The 13,943-nt window shown below is 43.7% G+C and overlaps 1 protein-coding gene across 1 annotated transcript in view; it reads right to left on the minus strand.

The window, feature by feature from the left end:
• LOC144493139 (sodium- and chloride-dependent neutral and basic amino acid transporter B(0+)-like) overlaps positions 1-13,943 on the minus strand; it is a 108,662-nt gene that overhangs the window by 60,083 nt on the left and 34,636 nt on the right. Inside the window, exons 6-7 of the mRNA XM_078212039.1 lie at positions 6,995-7,127; positions 6,146-6,286 (exon numbers count right to left, since the gene is read on the minus strand). Coding sequence (XP_078068165.1) covers positions 6,146-6,286; positions 6,995-7,127 — 274 coding nt within the window. The remainder of the gene's footprint in view (positions 1-6,145; positions 6,287-6,994; positions 7,128-13,943) is intronic.

Consider the following 13,943-nt stretch of genomic DNA (forward strand, 5'->3'; position numbering starts at 1 on the left):
ATGCAGAAATTGATCACAGGGCTGCCTGAAATCACTATGTGGAGATGCCGGCGTTGGACTGGGGTAAACACAGTAAGAAGTTTAACAACACCAGGTTAAAGTCCAACAGGTTTATTTGGTAGCAAAAGCCACACAAGCTTTCAGAGCTCTAAGCCCCTTCTTCAGGTGAGTGCCATCAGGTGTCACCTGAAGAAGGGGCTTAGAGCTCCGAAAGCTTGTGTGGCTTTTGCTACCAAATAAACCTGTTGGACTTTAACCTGGTGTTGTTAAACTTCTTACTGAAATCACTATTCCAGGGATGATCTTCGGGTCTGCCAGGTTTAGAAGGAGCAGTGCAGCCGTGACACCCCCATTCCAGTGGAGAGTGACAAAGTCAACCCTTCTCCCCAGTCCGAGCCCACCCAACACCCAGGACTCGAGGGGGCTTTCCTCCATAATCTAACAGCAGCAGAGGGGCAAATGGCCACTGGACCTGCTGCCTGGATCCCTCTCAGGGCCCAAGGTGATTGGTGCCAGGCTGCAAGGGGCAGTGTATTGTTGGCATTTCAATGCACGTGGCCTGAAGGGAAGCTGAGTGGGGTGTCTGAGGGAGGAGCGGGAATGTGTGGGAGGATGAGGGCTGTGTGGTTCGGTCTGAGGGGTGTGGGGACTGAGTGGGGGCAGGGGGGGGCTTGGGTCACCCTCATGCCTGTGTGGTTTGGAGGGGGTTACCCGTTATTTGTGGGTGGTGGGAGGAGGATGCCACTCTTTGGGGATTGGTTGATGGTGCTCCCCTGATCAATGTGGGGGCACCATTTAATCTTTTGCATGAAGGGGAACTCGTCTCCAAGCGCAGAGATCAGATCATCATTTAAAAATGGCAGCCTGGTCATGGAACAGCGGAGCTGGCTAACAGGGTGCTCAAAAATGAGCTTATTTGCATCTTTCAGGTGGGCACTTCCCAAGTGAAAGACGCTACCAACACCAATGGGAAACATCCCGTTTTCCAATCGGTATGGACACTTGGGTTCAAAACAGGTGAATCGAGCCCATAATGTTTTTCCAAGGTTTCTTCTGTTGTGACTGATCCCCAGGTGACATTCCCCAAATGTGTTACCATGTACAAGAACCCTCAAACATTGTTGCTCCCTGGGTGAGGAGCGATGAACTGGCTCCCTTTCTCATTCAACCCACACTGATTGTCGTAACAAGATTAATCCAAAAAGGATTTCTTCCTTCGCAGATATCTTTTCCGAGTCTCGGTATTTATGTTTTAAAGGGAGCCCATTTAACTTCAGCAGGCAAATGGTTAGTTTTGAGATTCCAGTATTCCACAGTTTAGTTGAGAAACTTCCCCATTTCTTTTGCAGCTGTAGGGGTTGATCTTACCAAACAGTCTAGATGCCAAACAAGTGTGAAAATGGGAGAAATTTGTGCCATTTTTTGGGCGAGTTAAAAATTGAATATTACCTAACAATCAAAAAAATGAGGCAAAACTTGGAATCCGCCAGCAGAGGGGGGTGGGCCAAGCCTAAATTATGCAAAAGCCGGCAGGTAGCAGCAAAGGGTGCAATTGCACCTGTGCAGATTTCCTGTCACTGCCTCTACTATCTATAGTAAGAAGTCTCATAACACCAGGTTAAAGTCCAACAGGTTTATTGGGTAGCAAATACCATAAGCTTTCGGAGCGCTGCCCCTTCGTCAGATGGAGTGGATATCTGTTCTCCAACAGTGCACAGACACAGAAATCAAGTTACAGAATACTAATTAGAATGCAAATCTCTACAGCCAGCCAGGTCTTAAAGGTACAGACAATGTGGGTGGAGGGAGCATTCAACACAGGTTAAAGAGATGTGTATTGTCTCCAGACAGAACAGCTAGTGAGATTCTGCAAGGTCAGGGGGAAAGCTATGGGGGTTACTGATAATGTCATTATTAATGTCATTATCAGTAACCCCCACATTATCAGTAACCCCTTGCAGAATCCGAAAGCTTATGGTATTTGCTACCAAATAAACCTGTTGGACTTTAACCTGGTGTTGAGAGACTTCTTACTGTGCTTACCCCAGTCCAACGCCGGCATCTCCACATCATGTCTACTATCTATAGCAGGTCTTCGTGGCCGAAACATGATCCCCATCCGTTACTGCAGGGCTCCACGCCTGACTGCCAACCCCGCCCCCCACTCCAACCCAGACCGATTGCCAGCCCCCCCCCCCATCAGTTAGACCGATAGCGGCTGAAACCACCAACCACCCACCACTCCACCCCCTCCTCCACTGATCATTGCTGCAGAGCGGCAGCAGCAATCCCCTCCTCCCAACATCAATCGCTGTTTCAGAATGGCAGCAGTTCCCCCCCAGCACTGCTGGTCTGGCACAGCCCCCTCAAGCCCTACCCCCTTGGCACTGCCCAGTATTTTGTGGCCACTACCATGGTGCCAGGCTGGCACTGCCCAAGGGGCAGCCCCCTCTGCCCCCAACTTACCAAAGGACTTCAATGGCCTCTGGTTCTACCAGCTAGGCCATCACATCTGGTCTCCATTAATGGGGACCAAACCAAACGTGATCCTCGCCGGACAGAACCTTCCTTGGCAAGGCCACAGAGGCAAGTGAGCCTGGACAATAGCATCCCAAGCTCGCTAATATTTAACTCACATTTAAATGCGCTTTAAATATTGAGATCAGCCTCGTACCATTGTCTTGCTCCAAGTTGATCTTGCCAGATATCTTGGTGCCAGTAAGATCACAAGCAGCAAGAAATTGGGCACCAACCTGATTTTGCGATCCTATTGGCTCAGTGTGCCCATCAGCCGGGAGGGCACAATGGAAAGATCAGCCCCAAAGTCGGAGAGAGTTTAGGGGTGCTGCTGCCGGGTGGCTTTTTCCTTCAGTGTCACACACATTCTAACTCGCAGCATTAGATCTCACACACACACAAACCTGCTTTTCAGAGCTCAAACAAGTTGGCTCATTGAAGGCTTTAGTCTATCGTGCATTTTCAAAACTATATACTCCACTTAAATCTTGTGCTTCAACTCTTCCAGTTCAGCTTTGGTGCAAACATTTTCAGTATTTACTTCTGTTTCTTCTTGCTCTGCCTATTACAGGCTGTTTCCTTGTCATTCACGACAGCTGATGGCAGTTCTGGAAACATGTCGGGGTCTTCAAAAAGGTATGTACCTTTGGAATTTCTGGAAAGTTCCCTGCCTCTCTGGTGTCCTCATGGGCATGTTCAGGTGCTGGTCATCCCCCTATGCCTCTCCTTAGCTTGAAAATTAAAATATTTATCAAAGGCTGTTAATAGTTCTTGAGGCTGGTTGTGGATCCATCAATGGCTTTCATTAGGATGATGTGGAGATGCCGGCGTTGGACTGGGGTAAACACAGTAAGAAGTTTAACAACACCAGGTTAAAGTCCAACAGGTTTATTTGGTAGCAAAAGCCACACAAGCTTTCGAAGCTCTAAGCCCCTTCTTCAGGTGAGTGGGAATTCTGTTCACAAACAGAGTTTATAAAGACACAGACTCAATTTACATGAATAATGGTTGGAATGTGAATACTTACAACTAATCAAGTCTTTAAGAAACAAAACAATGGGAGTGGAGAGAGCATCAAGACAGGCTAAAAAGATGTGTATTGTCTCCAGACAAGACAGCCAGTGAAACTCTGCAGGTCCACGCAACTGTGGGCGTTACAAATAGTGTGACATGAACCCAATATCCCGGTTGAGGCCGTCCGCGTGTGTGCGGAACTTGGCTATCAGTTTCTGCTCAGCGACTCTGCGCTGTCGTGTGTCGCGAAGGCCGCCTTGGAGAACGCTTACCCGAATATCAGAGGCCGAATGCCCGTGACCGCTGAAGTGCTCCCCAACAGGAAGAGAACAGTCTTGCCTGGTGATTGTCGAGCGGTGTTCATTCATCCGTTGTCGCAGCGTCTGCATAGTTTCCCCAATGTTGGGGAAACTATGCAGACGCTGCGACAACGGATGAATGAACAGCGCTCGACAATCACCAGGCAAGACTGTTCTCTTCCTGTTGGGGAGCACTTCAGCGGTCACGGGCATTCGGCCTCTGATATTCGGGTAAGCGTTCTCCAAGACGGCCTTCGCGACACACGACAGCGCAGAGTCGCTGAGCAGAAACTGATAGCCAAGTTCCGCACACACGCGGACGGCCTCAACCGGGATATTGGGTTCATGTCACACTATTTGTAACGCCCACAGTTGCGTGGACCTGCAGAGTTTCACTGGCTGTCTTGTCTGGAGACAATACACATCTTTTTAGCCTGTCTTGATGCTCTCTCCACTCCCATTGTTTTGTTTCTTAAAGACTTGATTAGTTGTAAGTATTCACATTCCAACCATTATTCATGTAAATTGAGTCTGTGTCTTTATAAACTCTGTTTGTGAACAGAATTCCCACTCACCTGAAGAAGGGGCTTAGAGCTTCGAAAGCTTGTGTGGCTTTTGCTACCAAATAAACCTGTTGGACTTTAACCTGGTGTTGTTAAACTTCTTACTTTCATTAGGATAACAGGATTCGCTAAGTCACCAAACCAATATAAAAATACAGTAATCTGGGCTTCCTTCCATTTTATTTTTTTTACAGAGACCTGATATACACCAGTAATATGAAAAGTCACTTCGCAAAGATACCACATTTGGTCCTTGGATAAGTGCAAACTGATCAGGCAAGTAGGATTTTTGATCCATAGTCATTTAATATTTTTATGTAGTTACAGCTTTAAATCTCATCCTTGTAAGAATGGCTCTGCAGTAACCAGTTTCTTTTTTAAACATTTAACTCTGCACAAAAACTTCAAAACAAGATGTGTGCACCATCCAGAGGGTTTTAAATTGAAGAATTGTGTTGGAAGGTGATTTTTTTAAAAAACATTTTAAAATTTCCACTGTAAATTTTCTTAAGATTCCAGATGACGTCACCATTGACACCGAGACAAAGGGATTTCACACGCTTGCTGCTTTTGGCTGACCATGCAATACGGAGATGGCATGTTTCTTGAGTAAGACTCTTAACGATGGCTGCCTGGCTCAGCGCTGTACTAACCTCTTTTGTTCCACAGTTTGTTATACCAAGTAATCAGTGGTTCAAATTTAAAGATTTCTGAGTTGAACTGTTATAACATTCCCCAGAGCTTTAAAGAAATAGTTCTTTATTTTTCTTATCTTATGAAGTCAAAGGCACCAGGTCTTGTGGCACAGTGGCAGCACCCCTATCTCTGGTTCAAGTCCAACAGCAGGAATGTTAACCACACAAGGAGCATTCATAAGGCAATTCAATGAGTTGATAATCAGCTCAGAATCCTCCCACCACTTCCCATTATTTCCCAAAGGGGGAGAAAAGTGTCGGTGAAGATACACTAAAAAATAGAGGCCACACATTGGGGATCTAACAGGGGTATTGGGTTTTAGTGATGGGCTCTTCTTTAATGACACTTCTGATATTGAATTAGGAAAAAAATTAAGTCAGCTGAAAGGCTATTTGAACTCCATGCTTTTTGAAATTGGATTTGCAAGGGAGATTAAATGGAGTCTTCTGCTGAAGTAAAAATCTCTGCCTTCAGCTTCCAGGCCTTTACACTACAGCGTCTTCACTTCTCTAAAATCAGAACTTTCAATTAAACCTTTTCTTAATCTTCCATCATTGAGTTATATCAGCATTTTAGCAAAGTTGAAGGTTTTTGGTCCCCAGGTGCCACAGTGTTGGAAGGATGCTAGTTACAAAATGATGCCTCTTAAATACATTTTTGCTGTCTTCATTAGGTTAACTGTAAGTCTTTATTAACATGTAGAACTATGTAAACATGTACAGTAAAGGGTACAGGCTAGGAGCTGTTTCGATATTTAGGTCTTTCCCTATTTCTGCTCAATACCACATGGACACCTAGGTTTGAATCAGGTTCCTACTTACATCACTGTGTGGGTGGTATTGCACTCAGTCTCACGTTAACCCTGTTAATATGTCAGACTCTTATACTACAGTAATCAGAATTATTGAAATATGTTTTCCTGTGTTTGAATATAACCCAAAAGAGTGCACTCTTAACATGGATGTATCAACTATTTACAAATTAAATAAATGAAATGTCAAATGCAATGGCTAAAAAATAGACTTGAAATTCATTTAATTATATTGTTGTATTTACCTCAGCATCAGCCAGTTTGGAGAAGTCTGACTGACTTCCAATGTAGAATTCAATTCCTTTATAGGCTCCCTCCAGGGTAAGACCTCGGATCAGGAGTGTGGTCAGAACCACAAAAGGGAATGTCGCAGTGAAATAAGCCACCTGACCATGGAGAGGAGTTTGTTAAATTTTCCTGAATTGCTGGTATAACATTTACAGTATTGAATCCAATTGAATGGTAAACTAATAGGATTGTAATCAAAGCAGAGAATGAAGCAGAAAAGAATTGGAGGAATACTAGCTTACATAGAAAGTATAATTCACACTGAGATACATAATTTAACAGAATTTAAATAGCACAATTCTAACTTATTTATGCTTATAATCGGAAAAGTAACAGATTTAAACAGGAGAATTGAACTCAGTGGATGAATATATTTCGTTCCTCACATTTACCCCTCAGGTTTCTTTGTCATTCTCATTGTCCAGACAAATCTAATTTCACCCAAATAAAACCCTGATCCTAATCTGCTCAATCACTGAGCCAGTCCTGCCCAGCCTCCCAGAGCAACTGGAAGTTCACTCAAAATCCCTGTATCAGTGACTGAAACCCTTCGAATGAGGGGGCACATTTCAGGGGTTTGGGGGAATTGCTGCTGTTCTTTCACTCAGGAGAAAAATCTTCAGATCTCACTCAGGCCTGAAGTGTTCATGAATTCTGGATCTCCCACTCCCCAAAACAGTCACTGTTAACATCACCATGAGATAAACCAGCCCAATTCACAAATGATTTATAAATCTTAGTTTTATTGTTACAGTAATCTGTACTTTGTCACTAGCTTTGACTTTATTCATCACCAATCATTTTACCTTTCCTGAAGATTTGATTCCTTTCAATAATGCTGCCCCAATAATCAGCCGGACCAGAAGCAGACAGAGGGCTAAATACCAGACTATCTCCCCAGTCTCACCCATTGAACTGGAACGGCGTAAAACCACCTTACTGAAAAAAATGACAAAAAACATCTTGTATGAGGACTCTGTTGATTACACACACTGTCTATTCAAAAATATATATAAGAGCAGCAGGTGACAGGCAGAGGCAAGTGATTTCACAACCAATGGATTAGATCTAAGCTCTCCAGTGCTGATATATCCTGTTGCGAATGGTATAGGACAATTAAATAACTAACTGGAGGATGAAGCTCCACAAATATCCCATCCTCAATAATTTGGGTAGCCTATTGCATCACTGCAAAAGATACAACTGAATTATTTGTAGTAATCTTCAGCCAGAAGTGCTGAGTGGAAGATTCACCTTAGCCTCACCCAGAGGTCCCCAACATTAGTCCATATGACATTAAGAAATGGCTGAAGGGAAAGCTGCTCAAGCACAGATACAACACTGGCATCTACATGGCAATGTGGAGAATTGCCTAAGTAGGTCAAAAGGCAGAACAATTCCAACAAATCAGTAAAGTGATGAAAGGGACCATTGACAATATCATCATGTGGTACTTGCTAGCAATAACCTGTTCACTGATGCTCAGTTTGGGTTCTGCTGGGGTCACTCCTGACCTCATTACAGCCTTGGTTCAAACATGGCCAAAAGATCTGAACTCCAGAGGTGAACTGAGAGTGAAAGTGACTACCTTTGATATCAAGGCTGCATTTGACCGAGTATGGCATCAAGGAGCCCGAGCAAAATTGGAATCAATGGAATTATAGGAAAACCCTGGAAAATACCAATCAAGATGGTTGTGGTTGGTGGAGATCTTCATCTCAATTCAAAACATCACAGAATCATTAAAGTGCAGAAGGAGGCAACCAACGCATTGAAGTCTGCACTAGCACACTGAAACACTATTCTACCTTTCCCCATTCCCTTGCTTTCTCACTCGTCCATACCAGACCACCAACCCCCCACCCCCATTAGTCTTGCACATTCTTTCTTTTCAGATAACAATCTGATGCTCTTTAGAATGCCTTGATTGAACTTGCCGCCACCACGCTCTCAGGAGGTTTGTTGTAGAAGCCAACCACTCTCTCGGTGAAAATTGTTTCCTCGTACTGCTTCACCCCTTTGAGCAATTATTTTGAATCTGTGCCCTCAAGTTCTTGTTGCTGTCTTGAGAGGGAAAATTTTCTCACTATTTTATCACTATTTACGTTGTGCAAACCACTCAGGATCTTACCTCTATAAAATCTCCTCTCAACTTTATTTCCTTCAAGAAAAAAAGACCCAACTTCTATCCTCATAGCTACAGTTCTTTATCCTTGGAATCATTCTTGTGACTCTCCTCTATACTCTCTCCAATGCCTTCACATCTTTCCTCAAGTATGACACCCAGAATTGGATGCAGTACTCCAGATCAGGTCTAACTAGTGTCTAATACATGTTCAACATATTCTTATGCCTCTGTCAATAAAACCTCAGATACCATGTGCTTTATTAACCGCTCTCAACATGCCCTGACAACTTAAATAACTTGTGTACAAGTACACTGAGGTCCATTTGCTTCTGCACCTCCTTTAGAATTTCTCCCTTTATTTTGTACTGTCTCTCTATATGCTTCTGCCAAAACGAATCATCTCACACTTCTCCGCATTGAACTTCATCTGCCACTTGTCTGCCCAATCCACCAATATGTTTCTGTACTTCTGAAATTCAAGACTAACCTCATCACAGTTGACAATGCGCTTCCAATCTTCTTATCACCCGCAAATTTTGAAAACATGCCACAAATACCACAGTGTAAATCATCAGTATCTAATAGGAAGAGCAAGGGTCCCAACACTGACTCCTGGGAACTCCACTGCAAAAGTTCCTCCAATCTGAAAAATAACTATTTATCATTACTCTCTGTTTCCTGTCACTCAGCCAATTTCTTATCCAAGTGCCTACTTTCCCTTTTATTCCATGAGCTAAAATTCTACTCACAAGTCTATTTTGTGGCTCTGTGTCAAATGTCTTTTAAAAATCCATATACACCACATCAATAGCATTGCCCTTATTAACCTTCTCTGTTACCATCTCAAAAAACTCCAGCAAGTTTGCTAAATATGATTTTTCCTTAATGAATCCATTCTAGATTTCCTTAATTACCCTGCAACAATCAAAGTGATGATTGATTTTGTCCTGAACTATAATTTTCAGAAGTTTCCCAATCACTGAAGTCAAACTGACTGGTCTGTAGTTGTCAGTAATATCCTCACACCCCCTTTTTTGAACAAGGGCATCACATTCACAATTCTCAAGTCTTCCAGAACCACTGCTGTGTCTAAGACTGAAAGTTTAACACCAATGCCTCTGAAAGTTCCACACTCACCTCTCTCGGTGTCCTTGGAGTCATCTCATCTGGTCCTGGTGCCTTATCAATTTCAAGAAAAGATAGCCTTTCTAACACGCCCTTGTTATCAATTGTAAAATTTCTCAAGTGTACCAGTTACCTCCTCTCTCACCTCAGCCTAGGTAGCATCTTCTTCCTTTGAAAAGACAGATGCAAAGTACTCATCTAATAACCCTGCTACTTCTTCTGCCTCACATTCTAATTTCCTTTTCATCCCTACTCTTTCTTTTACCACCCTTTTATTATTTACATGCTTATAGAAAACCTTGGGATTCACTTTTATGTTAGCTGCCAGTCTTTTTTCCTTGCTCCCTCCTTTTTTTCTGATCAGTTTTTTTTTCCACTTCCAGTCTGATCCTTCAATATTTAACCTGATTTCCTATTGTATTTTCGACCTGACATCTGTCATATGAGTACTTCTTCTTTTTCATCTTTACTTCTAACTCTCTCGTCAGCTAGGGTTTTCTAGATTTATTTGTCCAACCTTTTCATTTTGAGGGATTATACCTTGTAATTGCCTGCAATACTATCTCTTTGAAAAGATTGCATACACATTGGAGAATCGGTTAGCTCAGATGGCTGGTTCATGTGATGAGAGTGATGCTAACAGTGTAGGTTCAATTCCTGTACTGGATGAGGTTATTCTTAAAGGTCCGCATTCCCAACCTTGCCTGAGGTGTGGTGATCCTCAGGTTAAATCACCATCAGTCAGCCTATGGTTATCTGGGACCATGGTGACTTTTTACCTTTTTTAAAATCTCTGAAGGTGGCCCATTTTCCAGCTACCATCTTTTACGCCAACATTTGAGTCCAATTTACTTGACTCAGATATATTCTCATCCCATTGGCATTCCCCAATGAATTAACCATGCTTTGGGTTGCTTCTTGTCCTTGTACACCACTACAAGAGTTCCTTATTATAGTGTCCTCAACCCAACCACCTTCAGCTGCATCCTCAATGACTTAGCTTCCACCATAACAAAGTGGGGATGTTGATTGAAATTACACATAGAGTCACAGTCATAGAGGTTTACAGCATGGAAACAGGCCCTTTGGTCCAACTTGTCCATGCCGCCCTTTTTTATTAAACCCCTAAACTAGTCCCAATTGCCCGCATTTGGCCCATATCCCTCTATACCCATCTTATCCATGTAACTATCAAATGCTTTTTAAAAGACATGTTCAGCTTCATTCATGACTCCTCAGATACTGAAGCAGTCCATACCCAAGTGAAGACAAGACCTGGACAATATCCCGGCCTGGGCTGACAAGTGGCAAGTAACATTCATGCCACACAAGTGACAGGCAATAATCATCTGCAACAAAAGAGAAGCTCACCATCGTCACTTGATATTTAGTGGCTTTACTATCACTGAATCCCCACTACCAACTTCCTGGGGTTATCATTGACCAAACACCGAACTGGACTAACCATCTTAATGCTGTGGCTGGAAGAATATGTCAGAGGTTCGGAATCCTGCAGTGAGTAACTCACTGGCTCCCCACAGTCTGTCTACCATCTATTAGGCACAAATCAGGACTGTGATTAAATACTCTCCACTTGGCTGGATGACTGCAGCTCTAACAACATTCAAGAAGCTTGACACTATCCAGGACAAAGCAGCCCGTTTGATTGGTATACCATCCACAAATATTAATTCCCTTTACCACTCACAGTGCTAGCGTTATGTACAATCTACAAGATGCACTGCAGGAACTCACCAAGGCTGCTTAGACAGCACCTACAAAACCCATGACCACTTTACCATCTAGAAGGACAACAGTAATAGACGCATGGTAACACCACCACCTACAGATGGCCCTCCAGGCCATCCTGACTTGGAAATATATCACTATTCCTTCACTATCCTTGGGTCATAACCCTGGAGGTTCTTCCCTAAAGCACTGTGGGTGTACCTAGACCATATGGACTGTCCATAAGACCATAAGGCATAGGAGCAGGATAGGCTACTCGGCCCATTGAGTCTGCTCCGCCTTTCAATCATGGCTGATATTTTTCTCATTCCCATTCTCCAGCATTTTCCCCATAACCTCTGATCCCTTTATTAATCAAGAACCTATCTATCTCTGTCTTAAAGACACTCAATGACCTGACCTCCACACCCTTCTGCAGCAAAGAGTTCCACAGATTCACCACTCTCTGGCTGAAGAAATTCCTCCTCATCTCTGTTTTAAAGGATTGTCCCTTTAGCTTGAAGTTGTGCCCTCTGGTTCTAGATTTTCCTGCTACTGGAAACATCCCCTCCACGTCCACTATATCCACGCCTCGCAGTAATCTGTAAGTTTCAATAAGATCCCCCCTCATCCTTCTAAACTCCAACGAGTACAGACCCAGAGTCCTCAGCCGTTCCTCATACGACAAGCTCTTCATTCCAGGGATCATCCTTATGAACCTCCTCTGGACCCTTTCCAAGGCCAGCACATCCTTTCTTAGATATGGGGCCCAAAACTGCTCACAATACTCCAAATGGGGTCAGACCAGAGCCTTTCACAGCCTCAGAAGTATTTCCCTGCTCTTGTATTCTAGCCCTCTTAAAATGAATGCTAACATTGCATTTGCCTTCCTAACTGCCGACTGAACCTGCACATTAACATTAAGAGAATCTTGAACAATGACTCCCAAGTCCCTTTGTGTTTCTGATTTCCCATTTAGAAAATAGTCTATGCCTCCATTCCTCCTTCCAAAGTGCATAACCTCACACTTTTCCACATTGTATTCCATCTGCCACTTCTTTGCCCACTTTCCTAACCTGTCAAGTCCTTCTGCAGCCCCCCTGTTTCCTCAATACTACCTGTCCCTCTACAGACTTAATAGAGGTGTATAAAATTATGAAAGGCATAGATAGGGTGAACGGTGGGAAGTTTTTCCCCAGGTCGGTGGTGACGTTCACGAGGGGTCATAGGTTCAAGGTGAAGGGGGGGGGAGGTTTAACACAGATATCAGAAGGACATATTTTACACAGAGGGTGGTGGGGGCCTGGAATGCGCTGCCAGACAAGGTGGTGGAGGCGGACACACTGGGAATGTTTAAGACTTTTCTAGACAGCCATATGAACGGAGTGGGAATGGAGGGATACAAAAAAATGGTCTAGTTTGGACCAGGGAGCAGCGCGGGCTTGGAGGGCCGAAGGGCCTGTTCCTGTGCTGTATTGTTCTTTGTTCTTTGTTTGTATATCTTTGTATCATCTGCAAACTTAGCAACAGTGCCTTCAGTTCCTTCTTCCAAATTGTTAATGTATATTATGAAAAGGTGTGGTCCCAGCACTGACCCCTGAGGCACACCACTAGTCACCAGCTGCCATCCTGTAAAAGACCCTTTTATCCCCACTCTCTGCCTTATGCCAGTCAGCCAATCCTCTATCCATACTAGGAACTTACCCTTAACACCATGGGCACTTAATTTATTTAACAGTCTCCTATGCGGCACTTTGTCAAAGGCCTTCTGGAAATCTAAATAAATCACGTCCACTGGTTCTCCTTTATTTAACTTCCTTGTTACCTCCTCAAAGAACTCTAACAGATTTGTCAGACATGGCCTCCCCTTGACAAAGCCATGCTGACTCAGTCCTACTTTATCATGCACTTCCAAGTACTCTGCAATCTCATCTTTAATAATGGATTCTAAAATCTTGCCAATGACTGAAGTCAGGCTAACAGGCCTATAATTTCCCATCTGCTGCCTCCCTCCCTTTTTAAACAGCATGTTATATTAGCTACTTTCCAGTCCTCTGGTATCCTCCCTGCCTCTAGTTATTCCTGGAAGATCACCACCAATACCTCCACAATTTCCTCAGCTATCTCTTTTAGAACCCTGCGGTGTCGTCCATCTGGTCCAGGTGATTTATCCACCTTCAGACCTTTCAGTTTCCCCAGAACCTTCTCCTTAGTGATGGCCACTGCAGCTGCCTGTGCCCCCTGATTCTCCTGGAGCTCTGGCATCCCACTGATGTCTTCCACCATGAAGATTGATGCAAAGTAACTATTCAGTTCCTCTGCCATTGCTTTGTTTCCTATTATTACTTCTCCAGCCTCATTTTCCAGTGGTCCAATGGCTATTTTTGCCTCTCTCTTACCTTTTATATATTTAAAAAAACTCTTCCTATCTTCTTTTATATTACTAGCTAGTTTACACTCATATTTCATCTTCTTTCCCCTTATTGCTTTTTTAGTTGTCCTCTGCTCGTTTTTAAAGGCTTCCCAATCCACTGGCTTCCCACTAATCCTCACCACTTTGTATGCTTTTCTTTTGTTTTTATGCTGTCCTTGACTTCCCTCGTCAGCCATGGATGCCTCGTCCTCCCCTTAGCATGTTTCCTCCTCCTTGGGATGAATTTCTGTTGTGCCTCCCGAATAACCCCCAAAAGCTCCTGCCATTGCTGTTCCACTGTCCCTGCTAGGCTCCCTTTCCAATCTGGCCAGCTCCTCCCTCATGTCTTTGTAGTTCCCTT

The sequence above is a fragment of the Mustelus asterias genome, chromosome 4 (genome assembly GCF_964213995.1).
Source record: "Mustelus asterias chromosome 4, sMusAst1.hap1.1, whole genome shotgun sequence".
Lineage (NCBI taxonomy): Eukaryota > Metazoa > Chordata > Chondrichthyes > Carcharhiniformes > Triakidae > Mustelus > Mustelus asterias.